This window comes from Lethenteron reissneri, chromosome 51, assembly GCF_015708825.2.
Source record: "Lethenteron reissneri isolate LAM-NWPU_2019-01 chromosome 51, ASM1570882v1, whole genome shotgun sequence".
NCBI lineage: Eukaryota > Metazoa > Chordata > Hyperoartia > Petromyzontiformes > Petromyzontidae > Lethenteron > Lethenteron reissneri.
This window is the reverse complement of record NC_083829.1, coordinates 8,093,168-8,111,370: the sequence shown is the minus strand read 5'-3', so window position 1 is coordinate 8,111,370 and position 18,203 is coordinate 8,093,168. Positions and strand designations below refer to the sequence as shown.

Below are 18,203 nucleotides of genomic sequence, written 5' to 3'. Positions count from 1 at the left end.
ATGAGCGAGGCTGGGTCAGCTGACTAGTGACGCGTGGGTCAGCTGATTATCGACATGGGGTCAGCTGACTAGCGACATGGGGTCAGCTGACAATTGACGCGTGGGTCAGCTGACTAGCGACGTGCGGTCAGCTGACTAGTGACGTGGGATCAGCTGACTAGTGACGTGGGTCAGCTGACTAGTGACGTGGGTCAGCTGACTAGTGACGTGACCCCCTCCTGAACCCTCCTCCCCCGCCCCCCGCCCTGCGCAGCGTGCTGAGTGCAGCGACGAGGGCTCCCACCACGCATTCTGCGACGCGCGCACCGGGCAGTGCCGCTGCCGGCACGGCGCGTACGGCCGGCGCTGCGACCACTGCCAGCCGGGCTACTGGGGCTTCCCGGCGTGCCGGCCCTGCCGGTGCAACGGCCACGCCGAGGAGTGCCACCCGGTCACCGGGACGTGCCACTCGTGCCGCGAGCACACCGCCGGGGAGAGCTGCGAGCGGTGAGGATGTCTCTGTGTGTCCCCGTGTGTGTTGCTTTGTGTGCCCTGCCACGAGTCCCCTCCCCACGTCTTCCGTTGTCTCCATGTGTCCCCCTGTGCATTCCTACGTGTCCCGTGTGCATCCGCGTCTCCCCGCGTCTTTCTGGGTCTCCCCATGCGTCTCCTGGCATTTCCCCGTGTCTCTCCCTGTGTCTCCCCGCACCTCCCCACGTCTCCCCGCGTCTCCGTAGCCCCACAGATTGCCCCCGCGTGACTAGAGGCGCCGTGTAGAACCCCTCCTCTCCGTAACTGTGGCGCCCGTGTTCCCCGTTTCCCTGGCAACAGCTGTGCGGACGGTTACTATGGAAACCCAGTGCTGGGCTCGGGCGAGCAGTGCCGGCCTTGCCCGTGTCCTGGCGGCCCCGGCTCCGGGCGTCACTTCGCCAGCTCGTGCCACGAAGACCCGCACTCGCAGCGCGTCGTCTGCAGCTGCCGTCCAGGATACACCGGTACACCAGTGCACCGCGCCGGGTCGCGCCGCACCGCACCGCGCTGCGCCGTCACCGCGCCGGATCTCGCCGCACCCCACCGCGCCGCGCCTCCCCATCAGGGCGGTACACACGAAGCAGCGGCAACGACCCCCAACGCCTTTCTCGAGTCGCCGGCGATCCCCTCCGTGGTTACGGCGATCGCCGGCCGCGGCTCTCGGTTACCCCCGCCGCTCACCACGCGCCCGCCCCCACCCCCCCCACCCCCAAACTACCACGCCAGGATCGAGCTGCGAGGAGTGCGCCCCCGGTCACCACGGCAACCCGCACGAGGCGGGCGGCTCGTGCCGGCCCTGCCGCTGCCACGGCAACATCGACCCGACCGACCCGGGGTCTTGCGACCGGCGCTCGGGCGTCTGCCTGCGCTGCCTGCACCACTCACACGGGCCCGACTGCGGCGCCTGCCTGCCCGGTTTCTACGGCAACGCCACGCAGCAGAGCTGCCAACGTGAGCGCCGAGACGCGGATGACAAAACCGTGCACAGATTCTGTACTCGCTGTCCAACAACGCTTTGCGTGTACGCATACCCGCGTGCGCACACGTACCCATGTGTGCGTGTGTACCCATGTGTGTGTGTGTGCGTGTGGGGAGCGGTAGTGTAGCGGTTAGCGCGCTGCGCTACGAACCCGACGACACGGGTTCGATTCCCGCTCACGGCCAACATCAGTGACGATTATCTGAACCAGTCCCTGGCCTCCCCTAGGTCTACTCAGCCTCATAAGAGTCCCTGGTGCGATGTGTAAACATCGCCACTGGGGAGACAAAGGCGGCCAGGCGTGGTGCTGGCACAACCCACCCCTTCGTGCGCCATGCCGGCCTTTACAGGTGCTTGCTAACGGCACTCGCCCCAACAGCATGTTAAAGGCCGCGAGGGGGATCTTTGTCTTTGTCTGTGTGCAGGCTGCGCGTGCAGCCCGCACGGCGTGGACCCGCGCCGCTGCCCGCCGGGCGGCGCGCTGTGCGAGTGCGACGCGGCGACGGGGCAGTGCCCGTGCCGGCCGCACGCGCTGGGACGCGCGTGCGAGCACTGCGCGCCCGGCCACTGGGGCCTGGCCGAGGGCGAGGGGTGCCGTGCGTGCGCCTGCGACCGCACCAAGGCGCTCGGCGACGCCTGCAACGAGGTGCGGACGCCGCTCGCGCGCGACGATAGCCTGCGACCCGAGTTTGGTTCGATCCGATGACAACTAATCTGAACCGGTCCTGGGCCTCGCCTGGTCGACCCGGCATTAAATGAATACCTGCTGCGGTGTGTAAATGTCACCGCTTGCCCCGGCAGTCCGTTTAAACGCTATCCGGGGGGATCTTTGTTTTCTGTGCGCGTAGTTCACAGGGCAGTGCGAGTGCCAGCCCGGCTTCGGGGGCCGCTCCTGCACCGAATGCATGGAGAACTTCTGGGGCAATCCCAGCGTCGAGTGCATCGGTAACTACGTGCGCACTGCACACCCGATCACCCGGCCGGCCGCTGAACCACCCAAACACTCACGCATCTGCCCTTCCGCCTGCTGAAGCACCCGTCCACACAACTGCCTATCCGCACACCCAACCACTCACCCATCCACCCAACCACTCACCCATCCACCCAACCACTCACCCATCCACCCAACCACTCACCCATCCACCCAACCACTCACCCATCCACCCAACCACTCGCCCATCCACCCAACCACTCACCCATCCACCCAACCACTCACCCATCCACCCAACCACTCACCCATCCACCCAACCACTCGCCCATCCACCCAACCACTCACCCATCTACCCAACCACTCACCCATCCACCCAACCACTCACCCATCCACCCAACCACTCACCCATCCACCCAACCACTCGCCCATCCACCCAACCACTCACCCAACCACTCGCCCATCCACCCAACCACTCACCCATCCACCCAACCACTCGCCCATCCACCCAACCACTCGCCCATCCACCCAACCACTCGCCCATCCACCAACCACTCACCCATCCATCCAACCACTCACCCATCCACCCAACCACTCACCCATCCACCCAACCACTCACCCATCCACCCAACCACTCACCCATCCACCCAATCACTCGCCCATCCACCCAACCACTCACCCATCCACCCAACCACTCACCCATCCACCCAACCACTCTCCGATCCACCCAACCACCCGCCACGCCTGTCACCCACCGCCCAACCCTCCGGCCTCCCCTCCCGCTCACCCGCGTGTGTCGCCTGTCCCCGCTGCGTGCGTCGCCTGCCCGTGCGCCAGCGTGCCAGTGCGATGCGCGTGGGATCTCCACGGCGCAGTGCGAGCGAGCAACGGGACACTGCGTGTGCCGCGCCGGCGTGGCGGGGGTGCGCTGCGACACGTGCGCGCGCGGGTTCTCCGGGAGCTTTCCCGCACTGCGAGCCTTGCCACCAGTGCTTCGGGGACTGGGACCGCATCGTGCAGGTGGGACGCGGGGGGGACACAGGGACACGGGGGGACGTGGGGACACGGGGGGACGTGGGGATGCGGGGGGACACGTGGGGACGTGGAGACGCGGGCGGACACGGGGACGCGGGAGGATGTGGAGGGACACTGGAACAAGGATAGCGTCGGCCCTGACGATAACGACGTTGACTCTTTCCATCATGGGATCTCCTTTGGCAAAGGAGGTCCCATGATGTAGCTGCTCACCCCGAGCTCTCATTACTCTGATAGTGCATTGTCTTTGTGCTGTACGCCTTTTGGCGTCCTCTGGCCTAACACCGTTTTGAGACGAGGCTCGAAAGAAAGCCGTCTCTGGTGTGGACCAATCAGATTCAAAGACAATTCATATATAATCAGAGTATGTTTTTGTTTGCATTCTGACCACAAGTATTGTGGGTTAATGCACACATGATTCCTTGTAAAAGGTTTCAGTTTGGTGTTGTAACATCTCAACACAGCTGTTTTGTTGCCAGTAAAAAAAAGGGGAAACCCCATTCACGACGTCGCCTGTGTCGTGCGTAGTCGCTGGCGGAGCGGTCGCGCGGCCTGGCGGAGCGCGCCGCTCGCCTCGCCGAGTCGGGAGCCGTCGGCGCCTTCGGGGAGCAGTTTGGAGCCCTGGAGGAGAAGCTGGCGGAGGCGCGGAGGATCGTGGACGGGCGCGTCGCCACGGCCCACTCCGTCACCGCCCTCATCGGCTCCATGGAGGACATCCGGTGCGGGGCCGCGTTTACGACCACATCTTTCACCCCCCCCCCCCCGCTCGTTACGCGCGTTCGCAGTACGGAGAGAGGCGCACACTGGTGGGAATTACACAGCGTGTGGATGAGAGAACGCGCGCAGGAGGCCCGTGGCGTCTTCCCCCGGGTTAAATAAAGGCAACAAAGTGTCAGGGAGACGGAGCGATGAGCTCGCGGGCGCCGGGCGGATCGACCGCGAGAGGTGGCCTCGGCTTGGGCGGGAGGCCTTCGTCCGGCAGTGGACTGATCACGGCCGACGATCCCTAGAGAAGGAACGTCTCGCTGGCAAGGGAGTGCAGGGTCGGTGTGGCACACCGCGTTCAATCTGCACTTACCGGGGCTCAACTCCAGCTCGGAAAATCGAACGTGTTGGGTTTGACCGTCTTGTGATGAACGCTCCGCTCAGCGGCAGGGCGAGTGGGAAACTGCTGCCCCTGGCTGCGTGGCACAGGGGTCGATTGAAGGGGTCATCGGTGGTAGCTCTGTGATATCCGCACCTGCGGGCTGTCCTCCGGCGCGAAGGGAAAGCGGCAACGTGGTCGCGCTAAAATTGTCGGTGCATTTTTGTTGTTATAATTAAATGAAAATCACCGCACGCAGGAAAATGATCGATGAGCTGACGAACCGGCTGACGCCGCTGGAGATCGACCTCACGGAAAGCCAGGACCGGAACGCCAACGCCACGGGGCGGATCGCGGAGCTGGAGCGCGACGTGCGGCGCCTGAAACCGCACCGCCGGCGGCCTGGAGCACCAGCTGGATGTCATCAAGAACTCCAATTACCGCGGTGCGGCACACACACAGCATCACCACACTCGCTCACACCACTCGCACTCAGACACTCGCCACTCAGACACTCACCACTCGCACTCAGACACTCACCACGCGCACTCAGACACTCACCACTCAGACACTCACCACTCACACTCACTCACACTCACTCACCACTCACACTCAGACACTCACCACTCAGACACTCACCACTCAGACACTCACCACTCAGACACTCACCACTCACACTCACTCACACTCACTCACCACTCGCACTCAGACACTCACCACTCACACTCACTCACCACTCTCACTCACTCACCACTCGCACTCAGACACTCACCACTCACACTCACTCACCACTCACACTCACTCACCACTCACTCACCACTCGCACTCAGACACTCACCAATCACGTGGTGCCACTGTTTCACCGAACCTCCACTCGTGCCACCCCTCCCTCTCGCCCCCCCCCCCGCCCAACCTCACCCTCCTCGTTCCTCTCCCCGCCCTCCCTCTCCTTCGCTGCCACAGGCGCGTACGACAGCGTGCGCCAGCTGCACGCCGACTCGCTGGCGGCGGAGTCGCGAGCCAACGCCTCCGTGGCGGGCGACGGGAGCCCGGTGGGCCGCTCGGCCGACGCCCGCTCGCGAGCCCGGGCGCTGCTCGAGGCCTCGCGCGACGACTTCCGGCGCAAGAACGCGGCCGGGCGCGACGCGCTGGAGACGCTCGCGGACGACGTGCGCTCGCTCAGCCTGCGCACCGTCAGCGAGAAGGTGCGACTCCCGGCGGAGGCCGGCGGGCGGCGGGGTGGCGCCGCAGGGTACGGGCGGCGAGGTCGTCCGTGGGTCGGGGTGGGCGGACGCCCGAACTCGCGGAGGGAGGTCGGGCCCACAAGGGGTCGGACGGTCACTCACTCAGACGGATGTAGGTCAGAGGGGACGGAGGACGGAGGTCAGATGGGCGAGTCGGACGGATAGATGGTCGCACGGGTGAATGACGGTTCGGATGGTGGCACTGAAGGACGGAGGTCAGGTGATAAGCGGTTGGACGGTTGGACGGATGTAAATGGCGGAATACGGACGGGACGATCGGATAGATGGAAGTCAGACACGCGGACAAACAGGCTGTCGAACGGAGAGATGGAGGTCGGATAGACGGACAGAGGGGGGATAGACGGTCACACCTAGACGGATGGACAGTCACGTGACTATACTCAACGTGGCTCACGTGCCTGTGCTTCGCTGACCGTCACGTGATCGCGCGTGGCCGAGGGTCACGTGACCGAGCACCGCTGCCTCCCCCTCCCCCAGGTGTGCGGCTCCCCGGGTGACGAGCCGTGCTCGGACTCCCCGTGCGGGGGCCCCGGCTGCCGGGACGAGGACGGTGCCCCGCGCTGCGGGGGCCTGGGCTGCAACGGCGCTGCCACCGCCGCCACGGAGGCGCTGGAGCGAGCGCGCAACGCCGACCTGGAGATCCAGCAGGCCGCGGCGCAGGTGGAGGAGCTCAACAAGCAGGTGCGACTGGGGGGGGGGGGGGGCGAGGGGGGGCTGGGGGGGGTTTTGGGGGGCGGCGCGCCCCTCCGCCGGGAGGTCGCCGTGGCCCTCATCGTTGAGTCGTTCGGAATCCCCTCCCCCCCCCGAGCCGCCCGTGCCGTTGACTCCCCATGCCGGCACACAATGGTCCACTCGCTTCCGAGTGGCCGCGCGGGACCTTTCACGTCCACCGTGAGCGACGGCGCGTTGAATATTTGACAGTTAATACCACACCGCAGTATTAACCGGGGCGGCCGGCCAGATTTGAACCGTGAACCTCGGCAGCAAGCGGCGAGTTCGCCCGCCGCGTCGCCCAGTTCATGCTTCTTGCGACGGTTTTGCTTTGCCCCTCTCCGCACCGTGCCCTCTGACCCCGCCACCGCCGCCGCCCCCCCCTCCCACCGGGCAGGTCCAGGATGCGCGTGCGAGGTCGCACCAGGCCCGGGGGCAGGCGGAGGCGGCGCTGGACAGAGCCAACAGGACGCGGGAGCGCGCACAGCGCGCCAACGCTCAGCTCCGCGCCCTCATCCAGCAGATCAAGGACTTCCTGCAGCGTGAGTCACCGTGCCCCCGGACTTATCCGTACCTCACCACGCCGGGCGCAGGGCGGGGGCGTTGGCGAAGGGGCCCAGGCTCACGACCCGTTCAGACATCGCTCGCCACTGATGCCGACTGTGGCCGGGAATGGAACTTAGTTCCCCCTCACTCCCCACCTCCTCCACCCCGCTACGTGCCCCAGCAGAATCAGAATCTGTATTTATCCTGGAGACAATCCGATGAGTTATGAAGCTCCTTTCCATGAGTACACACTCCTGATTTTCACGTCATTCCAAAAAACGTCGGAAAACACAAAATGTCGGACGGTTCAAACCAATCTGGTTTCGTCGACATCAGCTGTTACTCCGCTCGAAGCTGGTGCCACGCGGTGCCACGTGGCATCGCATGGCACTGCTGGTGTGAGCGCCTCTCGCGCCGTGTAAGTGATCGCAACCCCAATCCCAAACGTTCTTAAAAATCCGAATAAAAAACTATCCAAATCCCTTCCCTAGTGTTCGGCTCAGGGTCATTCACATCGCACGGAACGGGATTAAGGGCGACGTGAAGTAGGTGTTATTTAAACATTTGTTATTAACTGTTCCATTACCACCACCGTCACCATCATCACCATCATCATCGTCTCTTTTAGCCGTGACCGTGTCCTACCCACGGCCCACTTCACGCCTCTTAGCAGTCACTGCAGTGATGCCTCTTCGAACTTGCGTGGTGTTCTCCATTCCACGTGTTCCTCTCTCCCCCTCTATAAAACATCTATAAACTCGTTTTATTTGACCAGGTAAGGCCCACTGAGCTATGTAGCGCTTTTTCAGAAGAGACCTGGCCATCACAAATGATAGCTCAACGAAGAGGCTTATTGTGTGGAAATGTACAGCAGCCAAATACTCTCAATAATCTCAATGCATGTTTCTTAATGTGGAGAGAAAGATACAAATCCACGGGGAGAACATGCCGACTCCAGATAAAGCGGCGTCAGGGTCAGGATCGAATCCCCGACTTCCTGCAAACTAGGCGATTGAGATAACATCATGCCATCACTCCTCGTCACTCTTCACGAGCCTCTCTCCGCGACCCTCCCCTCTCCTGCCTCACTCGCGAATCTCTCACCATCCCTCTACCCCCTGTCCGCCGTAACTCCTCGCCCATGCTTCTCCGTTGACCCGCGCGCAGAGGACAGCGCCAGCCCCGACGACATCGAGCTGGTGTCGAACCGCGTGCTGGAGCTGAGCGTGCCGGCGTCGGCCGAGCAGACGCACGAGCTGGCGGCCGAGATCAAGCGGCGCGTCGCCGACCTCGCCAACGTGGACGCCATCCTGGCGCAGACGAGCGGCGACATCGCCGACGCCAACAGCCTCCTGCAGGAGGCGCGCGACGCCAAGTGAGGGCGCCGACGCCGCAATAGACGGTTGACGATGGGAGAGCGGGCGCCGCCGTCCGTCGTCATGGCGCAGGGTGGTCGTCTCGCCGTGTTTGGCACGCGGCACAGGCTGCGGTGCTTTCGTACGGGGGGGGCGGGCGGGGTGGGCAGCAACGTCGCTGTTCAAGTTCAAGTTCATTTATTAGGTATAGCCCTGTGAGCCATTCAGCTCTTGAATCGGGTGCAACCGCAACAAACAAAAAAACAAAAACATGAACAAAAAACATCTTAAAGTGAATATGTGACTAAGTGCAAACAGAAAATCCAAGAAAAGACAGCAAAAATATTGCAGAAAAAACACCGTACACCAACGCTGTGTGCAAAAATCCCAGTGGGATGCAAGTCAAACAACAACAACAACCACAAGACAACTTAGATTAAGGCCATCAGTCTAACTCTGTACTACAACAAACAAACATGGCTAAACCAATACACTTTTCGAAATCACCAAAATAAAGCCATGAAAGCAATGAAAAAGCAATCATAGGAACTGTGACGGAATTTCGTGTCGTCCCAATTGAGGAGTTTGCGGAGGACGTTTTTTAAACTTTGGCAAACTCGGACCGCGACGCCGGCACGCGATGGCATCACGGCATCTTCAATGGTCGCCGTGAAGCAGGCGGCGCGCGGTGTTTTTATTTTTACGCTTTGCTCGCACGCGGTAATCGACCAGGAGCGGCCAGCCGGTCGTCGCCTAACCGCGGACCTTCCGCAACACGCGACGAGCGCTGGGCCGTGTCGCCGCCGACAACGAGGAACGCGATGCCGAGCGAAGGGCGGAGAGTCGTGGGAGCGACAGAGCGACCGGCACGCAGTGACACTGCGATCCACAGCCACGCATTTTGCACTTCTGCCCGCGCGTGGGCGTGCGTACAATGCGTACACGCGTGTTGTTGTGCGTGCGCGCGTGTTCGCAGGACGCGTGCCGATGACGTGTTGGCGACGGCGGAGGGAGTGAAGGGGGCACTGGAGGATGCGGAGATGGCGCAGAAAGCGGCGCAAGAGGCGATCAATCAGGCGAAGGGAGACATCCAAGGGGCGCAGAACACACTGGCATCGGTCAGCACATGCACACACACATGCACACATAAAGACTAAGATAAAGATCCCCCGTATAGCCTGAACAGACCGTTGGGGCAAGTGCTGTTAGCGAGCACGTGCCACAAATGATAGCTCAACGAAGTGGCTTATCATCTCGTGGACATTTATAGCAGCCAAATGCTCTCAAAGCACGTCGATTCTGATTGCGGATGGAAAAACCGGAGAAGCCGGAGAACAATTCCGCGCGATCACGTGCAGAGAGACACGCAAACTCAAAATATACACCAGCAGCCGTCAGCATTGGCATCGAACCCGCGACCAGGCGAGGCAGTTAACATCTCGCCACCGTGGCACTGCCACGCTCCTCCGTCCTCTCCCCCACCCCCCGCTCCCTCCACCCCACGTCCAGATCGCGTCGGAGACGGACTCCGCGGAGCAGCGTCTGCGCGAGGCGGCAGAGCGCGCGGCGCGCCTCGACGACGCCGTCGCGGCGCTCAAGATCAAGAGCAGCCAGGCCGCCATGGCCGGCACGCGCGCCGACAAGGCCGCGGGGAACGCCAAGCTCCGCGCCGACGAAGCCAAGCAGGTACCGACCCCAGCACCGCGGGCGGCGGTCGCCGCGGGGGCGAGGTTGTCGCCACGGTCGGGCGTCGTTCGCGGTTGTCACGGTTGTTGCGGTAGTTGCGGTAGTTGCGGTCGTGCCATTCGCGTCGGCGCCATCCCCCAATCGCGCCGCACCCTCTCCTCTTCTCTCCCCGTGTCCCCCATCCGCCGGTCCCCAGATCCTAGGCGGGGAGCTGAGGGAGAAGTTCGGCTTGCTGGAGACGCAGGCTCGAAGCAAGGCGGACGGCGCCACCACGGCGCGCCAGCGAGCCGAGGCCCTGCGCGATCAGGCCCGCAAACTCCTCACCGGTGCACAGGACAAGCTGCAGAGGCTCATGGGTAATTTTATCTTGCTGATGCTTTGCTCGGAGGTTGTGTGAAACTCGTGAGGAATTTGCTGCGGGTTTACCGTTGCTTTATAGATTTGGGTGGTTTAGGAAATTGTGTTTTTTAGCGGGCCAAGTGGCCCAGCGGTAGAACGGGCGGCTCAGCAAGGAAAGGTCGTGGTTGACTCAACCCATCATTCCTCTGGGGTCGATACAATGGGTACCTCTTTGTGGACTATCGACCCAAACTAAACTTCTCTCCCACTGTACAATGGAGCCCGTGCCAGGAGCCTGCCGCGACTTAGGAGGCATTGGTTATTTTTATTCCACTGAAGAAACAGCCATTCCGCTGATATACGCCATGTGTAGCGTCGATGTGGTGATGCCTACACTCGCACACACGCTCAAACTGAACTCACAGACACACTTACTCAGACAAAAGCCACCATTTGCCACTAAGTGGCGGTGACGTCACCACGGCGCTTGTGCCAGGCTAAGTGCGCTTTGAGGCCACGTGAAGTGTCGAAGGCTCGCTGTTGGCAGGTCACTGTGCTGACTAGCAGCTGCAACGTGCTAATTTGCTGCATTTTAGCCACCCAGCGCTCCACTCATTGTTGTGAGCGTCACTCCTTTGCCCTCCGTTGTTGTTGGAGGGCAACTGCCTCCACTTGTCCAGTAGCATCCTTCACGAGCCTCCTCAATAGAGGTCGATCATGACACCGCTGGTACCAGTCATCAGCAAGTGCACTCAGCCCCACATCCTTCTGTACCATATCACCCCATCTCTTCTCCAGCCCGTGCGGCTCCCATTTAGGCCCTTCTATCCAGCCAAACAGAAGCCAAGGATGTGTGAGCTCCTCACACAATCCAGTCTGGTCAAACCCAGGATGGATCATAGGCAGGCCAGCCTGATTGTTCCAAACAGGGCGCACACACTCGCTCTCCTTTGTTGATGTTGGATTATCTTCACTTGTTTAGACGTCGCGCGCATTGAACGCACCGCTAGCCCCGCCCCTGGCCCTGCTTGGCTCCGAGCCAGATTTTGAGGCCAGCGAGTCACGGCTTGGATCTGGCTCGCCACGGCAAAGAGCCGGTGGAAAACCAGGCCGTGCCATGCGCGATCGCCCCGCCCGGGGGTGAGCAGCTCGGCTGCGATTTTCTGAGCGACGATGCTGCGGTGTTGTTCCCCGTGTGTCCCGTCTCACCGGCGTCGCCCTCGTTGCTCGTGGGAGCAGACCTGGAAGAGCAGTACGAGAGGAACGAGCAGGCGCTGGAGGACAAGGCTCGCTCGCTGGACGGACTCGAGGAGAAGATGCAAGCCATCCTGCACGCCATCAACCGCCAGATCACCGTCTACAACACGTGCCAGTGATCGGCGGCACGCACGCACGCACGCACTCGCACACACACACACACGCACGCACGCACTCGCACACACACACGCACGCTCTCACGCGCGATAGGCATGCAATGATTCAGGGATCCGTCAACTAAGAAGCCGATCACTTTGGTTTTGTTAAACGTTTTATGCGAAGATTTGTGTTGGGTTACAGTCATTACGCGTGAGATGGCCCGAACTAGACAGACGATTTGAGATGGATAAAAAAAACAATCGGTTGGTGAAAACCGCATCGTGACGGCGAACTCGTACAATTTGTCAAATCGCGGGGGAGGTGGGGTGAACTGTTACATGCCTACTGCGCGCACACGCATGTTTACGCATTCACGCACGCACACACGTGTGCACGTGCTCTCGCTGGAACGCTACGCGCGCACGATTCGATTTCGTTGCGGGAGAAGTCGAGATTTGTTTTGCCCCAGTGCCTTCATCAGGTGACCTCAAGGCTCCTTTAAACCGGCTCTGTTTAGCGGCCACACCAATCAGCACGGCGATCCCACGGATGTTTACCAAAGCGGTCCGTTTGGGCGGTCGAAATAAAAATGCGCCCGGCAGTCGACCATTTGGCACAGAGCAGTGGGTACCAAGCCTACGCTAACAGCAAAGCATTATGGGAAGGAACGTACTCTTTGGTTCTTTCGGTAAAGTCACGTAGGTGAAAAGGTAAAATAAAAAAAATAAAAAAAATCACGACGTTTCGATTGCAACACAAGCAATCATCATCAGGTGTGACAACCACAGCAAGATTTTTTTTTTACTGAAGTGGGAGAGAAGCCGGAGTTAAGGCGTTTATATAAATCGAAGAGGGCGGTGGGGGGGGGGAATAAGGGGAGGGGGAGCTGACTTTACCAAAAGAACCAAAGAGTATGGATCCTTGCAGTCACGAAAACTTCAAATCTAGAAAGGGAAGAGGGACGTGTTGGATCGCTCTGATTGGTGGGATGCTCGTGGCTGCTCAGTGCGCAGACATTGGAGCGCTGCTCCTCGCTTTGTGCCTTTTCACCGTTACAATCCCAAACAATGTATCACGTAGCTGTTTATGCAGCCATAGCATCAGGATTCAGAAATGAAATTCGCGTGAGGCCCACGTAACGATCTGGCCACATTTGTGTCGTTAGGTGGCGGGGAGGGTGTTATCGACACAAATGTGGCCAGGGCATCACGTGGCCAAACCCAAAAATCCATTACAAATCGTAACAAAGCAATCCTAAGCAACAACAACAACAACGTCAAACATACAGTGTGCACTACCATCACTAAACACAATTGTTGACCGTACAGTTCGCACACAAACACGTGGGGAGCCGTGGCCCATTTTGCGGGTGCACTGTATGTGTCCATCTTCTTGGTTCTTTCGGTAAAGTCACGTAGAAGGGAAATAATAAAATAATAAAAATAAAACATAATAAAATAATTCTCACGACGTTTCGGCCACAACGCAAGCAGCCGTCCTCAGGTGAAGACCAGGTCTGTCGAGGAGACAGCGCTGTCTCCCCGACAGACTTGTGAGACAGCGCTGTCTCGCCGACAGACTTGTTCTTCACCTGAAGACGGCTGCTTGCATTGTGGCCGAAACGTCGTGAGAATTGTATTTTATTATGTTTCATTTTTATTATTTTATTACTTCCCTTCTACGTGACTTTACCGAAAGAACCAAGAAGATGAATCCCTGCAGTCACGAAAGCTTTAAATCGAAATGTATGTGTCCACTCGGATGCCGTGGGTTTGGCGCTAGGACCCGGCGGCATCTTCTCACTCAACCAGCGCCACCACCACCATCACCACAATCACCGCGGTCCGGTCCGTGCCGCGCGGTTCGCACAGAGCGACCGTCGCCTATGTCTCCGCTCGGGCGTCGATGGAGACGGAGTGGGTCGCGTGAGTCCCAGTCTTAGCGCGGGCAATGACGACCCGCGTGGAGGCTGTGAATTTCACGTCGCCATTCTCCCTTAGACTGGCTGACTAATGCCAAACGTTGAGTTAAACGCTCAAGGGGAATAGCTTGTGGTGTGAGGGGCGCGCAATTCCCCCTTCCGTTATCGTCAAGTCAGAAAATCCACGAGCTCTTGTCAATCTCTTCATAGAGTCATCCTATGACTCTGCAATTAAAGAGCCGCGCGCGCACCCCGCGGAATATATTCGTCACTAATTTCGCCGAAGAGATGAACACCACCAATCGTGTCACTCCGCCACCACTCGCTCGACCATCCCAGCGAACGTTTCGCGGCCGACGATCCGAGCGACGCCCGGACCGACGGCTGTCCAAGCGAGCACCGAACGTGTCGCTCTGTGAGAATCGCGAACTGTGGACCCGGACCTCTACGCTTGAACCTGCCTCCTAAGCCTCCGCCGCGTGGCCCCCCCATGTAAACGCAGTCAGAAATTCCAACACGCAAAGGTGCACGGTGCCCACAAACGGCAGGAAAGGCGCGACTCCCATCCAAGTGCCTTGGGTGTGCAGGGGCGCTTGCCACGCGACCACCACGTTGCACGCGGAACCCTCCCAGCCTTGTCTCTCTGCATGTTGTGGTTTCTGGTTCGGGCCTGCACGGGTTCCCCGATCCCGATCGGTGCCCCTGCAGTAGAGAGCTGCATCTGATTGGGAAAACACGCGTCGCGCGCGGAGGCTTGAGACGCACGCCTGTAGGGTTGTAGCTGTAGCTGTAGTGCGGAAGCGGCCTGACCTGGCACGGCTTCACTCGACCCCTGGGAGGAGGAAAGATCCCCTCGCCTCAAACGGCCATAACAGCCTGGCCACGCCTGCCTAGGGCCTCGCCTGCTGGTGTTGGGACCTAGCCAAGATGTCTATCTTGTTGGGGCCTGGAATTGGCGATGTTGGGACCACTTTGCCCTAAAGCATTTGATTTTTGTTAAAAAAATTCCTACCTCAATCGATGGCACCGAACAGAAATTAGTCATTTAACACGTAGGCTTTTGCGACCAATATTCATGATAAAGGTTTTTGGGTTAGATCGCGTAAGTATAAATGTGTCGTAACCCTCCACCACCCAACACAGCCAGTAAGGTTTGTCACGTAAACAAAACGCCAATTAGTTACTACTTAAGCCCACCGGTGCGTTGGAGAGTAAATCCACAACATTTACAATTTTGAATACGACCTTCCGCTGGTAATTACACCCAGCATCATCGGGCGAGTTGTCATAATAGTGCAGAAATTGGTAATATGCAGGAAAATTTCCCCAAAATGTTGGTAACTTTCGACCTGCTATGCTAGGGTGAGTGGGGCGGGCGGGCGGGGGGGACATTCTTCTTGTTCCCGCAATAGGTCCCGTTATTTTCGTTTGAAGGTGGCAACCCATCGGCGCGCATCAACCACTCATGCCCCATTCACCGTCGTCGCTAGGAGTTGACGATGGTGAGTGGGGCATTCCACGGCGCCGGTCGGACACTGATTTCGAGAGTGGCGGGACGCGGGTGCCAGGTCAGGGCGCGTTTATTGCGGTCGACCGTCAACATTTACGGTCGCTGACGGTCACCGGAGTGTGTGGGGTTTACCCATCTGTTTCCATGGTGACCAGGTAATGGACCCGTCACCTGGGTAACCAGGTGACGGGTCTATCGCTTGGTTAAGCAAGTAATGGGTTTTGTTGCTTGGGTGACGGGTCTGTTGCCTAGGTAACCAGGTAACGGATCTGTCACCTGGGTAATGCACCTGTCACCTTGGCAACCGGGCAACTCGTGTGTCACCTGGGTAAACAGATGATGGATTTGTCAACCGAACTCGGCAATGCGTCTGTTAAATTGTTAACGGGGTGACGGGTCCGTTACCGAGGCAATTGGCCAGGTGAGGAGCTCACCTGGGGCCGTGGTGCACACCCGGTGAGTAGTGGGCCTTCACCGTCAGCGCTGGCGCGGTCGCAATAAAAGCAAAAATGAGCAATCATCAGGCTGGAGTCTTGCTGCTGTGAGCGCGGCGCTGCGAGGTGGCCATGTGGTGGGTTCATCGGCTCGCGACGATGCCGACGGCAAGGACCGGCATGCGAATGTAGCCAGCTCTGTTGTCTAGGTAACCAGGTAGGGGATCTGTCGTCTAGGTAACCAGGTAGTGGCTCTGTCGTATAGGTAACCAGGTAGTGGATCTGTCGTTGAGGTAACCAGGTTGGGGATCTGTCGTTTAGGTAACCAGGTAGGGGATCTGTTGTCTAGGTAACCAGGCAAGGGCTCTGTCGTCTAGGTAACCAGGTAGGGGATCTGTCGTTGACGTAACCAGGTAGGGGATCTGTCGTCTAGATAACCAGGTAGGGGCTCTGTCGTTGAGGTAACCAGGTAGGGGATCTGTCGTCTAGGTAACCAGGTAGGGGATCTGTCGTCTAAGTAACCAGGTAAGCGACCTGTCATCTAGGTAACCAGATAAGGAATCTGTCGTCAAGGTAACCAGGTAAGGAATATGTCAAGGTAACCAGGTAAGTTACGGTAAGGGATTTAAACCGTGGGAAACGAAGCCACGTTTCACTCTTAATAGGGGATCATCCCCTATTAAACAATCACCCAACTTCAACAATCACCCAACTCAAACAATCACCCAACTTAAACAATCACCCAACTTTATCACCCAACTCGCACTCACCGACAAGGTCCCCGGGTGAGCTAGGAAGGAGCCACCACCACCACCCACGACGTGGAGCAGCTCGCGGGCCGCAGCGTGACGCCACCAGGGGGCACGAGCGTCGTGCCGGACACTGTGTGCGGAGGGCGCTAGGGGGCAGCGGTCACTGTGTGCGGAGGGCGCGAGAGGGCAGCGGACACTGTGTGCGGAGGGCGCTAGGGGGCAGCGGTCACTGTGTGCGGAGGGCGCGAGAGGGCAGCGGACACTGTGTGCGGAGGGCGCTAGGGGGCAGCGGTCACTGTGTGCGGAGGGCGCGAGAGGGCAGCGGACACTGTGTGCGGAGGGCGCTAGGGGGCAGCGGTCACTGTGTGCGGAGGGCGCGAGAGGGCAGCGGACACTGTGTGCGGAGGGCGCTAGGGGGCAGCGGTCACTGTGTGTGGAGGGCGCGAGAGGGCAGCGGACACTGTGTGCGGAGGGCGCGAGAGGGCAGCGGACACTGCGTGCGGAGGGCGCTAGGGGGCAGCGGACACTGCGTGCGGAAGGCGCTAGAGGGCAGCGGACACTGTGTGCGGAGGGCGCTAGGGGGCAGCGGACACTGCGTGCGAAGGGCGCTAGGGGGCAGCGGACACTGTGTGCGGAGGGCGCTAGAGGGCAGCGGACACTGCGAGCGGAGGGCGCTAGGGGGCAGCGGACACTGTGCGGAGGGCGCTAGGGGGCAGCGGACACTGTGTGCGGAGGGCGCTAGAGGGCAGCGGACACTGCGAGCGGAGGGCGCTAGAGGGCAGCGGGCACTGTGTGCGGAGGGCGCTAGGGGGCAGCGGAGGGCGCTAGGGGGCAGCGGACACTGCGAGCGGAGGGCGCTAGGGGGCAGCGGTCACTGTGTGCGGAGGGCGCTAGGGGGCAGCGGAGGGCGCTAGGGGGCAGCGGACACTGCGAGCGGAGGGCGCTAGGGGGCAGCGGTCACTGTGTGCGGAGGGCGCTAGGGGGCAGCGGAGGGCGCTAGGGGGCAGCGGACACTGCGTGCGGAGGGCGCGAGAGGGCAGCGGTCCCCAACCTTTTTGGCACCAGGGACCGGTTTCTTAGAAGACAATTTTACTGATAGGAACCTCCTGGTAACACCAGCCCACAGGGGATTCTTGTGTCCGTCCGTCGTGCAGGGAGGGGCTGGGTGGGGAGGGGAGGGTGGGGAGGGAGGGGCTGGGTGGGGAGGGGGAGGGTGGGGAGGGGCTGGGTGGGGCTGGGTGGGGGGTGGGAGGGGTGGGGCTGGGTGGGGATGGGCTGGTCACCCCGTGGTGCCCTTATAAAACTCAACGTTTAACCTACTCACGCCGGAGGCCAGCCACCCTCGTTAATATTCATGAAGTCAGTCACCCTAGCTAATATTCATGAGGCCAGTCACCCTCGTTAATATTCATGAGCCCAGCCACCCTCGTTAATATTCATGAGCCCAGCCACCCTCGTTAATATTCATGAGCCCAGCCACCCTCGTTAATATTCATGAGCCCAGCCACCCTCGTTAATATTCATGAGCCCAGCCACCCTCGTTAATATTCATGAGCCCAGCCACCCTCGTTAATATTCATGAGCCCAGCCACCCTCATGAATATTCATGAGCCCAGCCACCCTCGTGAATATTCATGAGCCCAGCCACCCTCATGAATATTCATGAGCCCAGCCACCCTCATGAATATTCACGAGGCTAATTAACCCCACTCGCGGTCACGTGGCGTCGCGCGCGACCCCCGGAGCGGAAGTGCGTACCGCGGCGAGTGACGTCGCTCTCGCCTTCGCCAAT

The 18,203-nt window shown here is 60.1% G+C and overlaps 1 protein-coding gene across 1 annotated transcript in view; it reads left to right on the top strand.

Moving 5' to 3' along the window:
• The window catches only part of LOC133355505 (laminin subunit beta-2-like), a 43,075-nt gene extending 29,801 nt beyond the window's left edge, over positions 1 to 13,274 (top strand). Inside the window, 19 exon segments of the mRNA XM_061572830.1 lie at positions 254 to 258; positions 260 to 486; positions 811 to 974; positions 1,237 to 1,461; positions 1,915 to 2,135; positions 2,338 to 2,434; positions 3,255 to 3,379; positions 3,381 to 3,437; positions 3,981 to 4,171; positions 4,796 to 4,919; positions 4,921 to 4,981; positions 5,500 to 5,741; positions 6,279 to 6,482; positions 6,910 to 7,054; positions 8,226 to 8,433; positions 9,390 to 9,531; positions 9,923 to 10,099; positions 10,296 to 10,455; positions 11,678 to 13,274. Of these exon segments, the coding sequence (XP_061428814.1) occupies positions 254 to 258; positions 260 to 486; positions 811 to 974; positions 1,237 to 1,461; positions 1,915 to 2,135; positions 2,338 to 2,434; positions 3,255 to 3,379; positions 3,381 to 3,437; positions 3,981 to 4,171; positions 4,796 to 4,919; positions 4,921 to 4,981; positions 5,500 to 5,741; positions 6,279 to 6,482; positions 6,910 to 7,054; positions 8,226 to 8,433; positions 9,390 to 9,531; positions 9,923 to 10,099; positions 10,296 to 10,455; positions 11,678 to 11,814 (2,912 nt within the window). The 3' untranslated portion in view covers positions 11,815 to 13,274.
• The last annotated feature ends 4,929 nt before the right edge of the window (positions 13,275 to 18,203 follow it).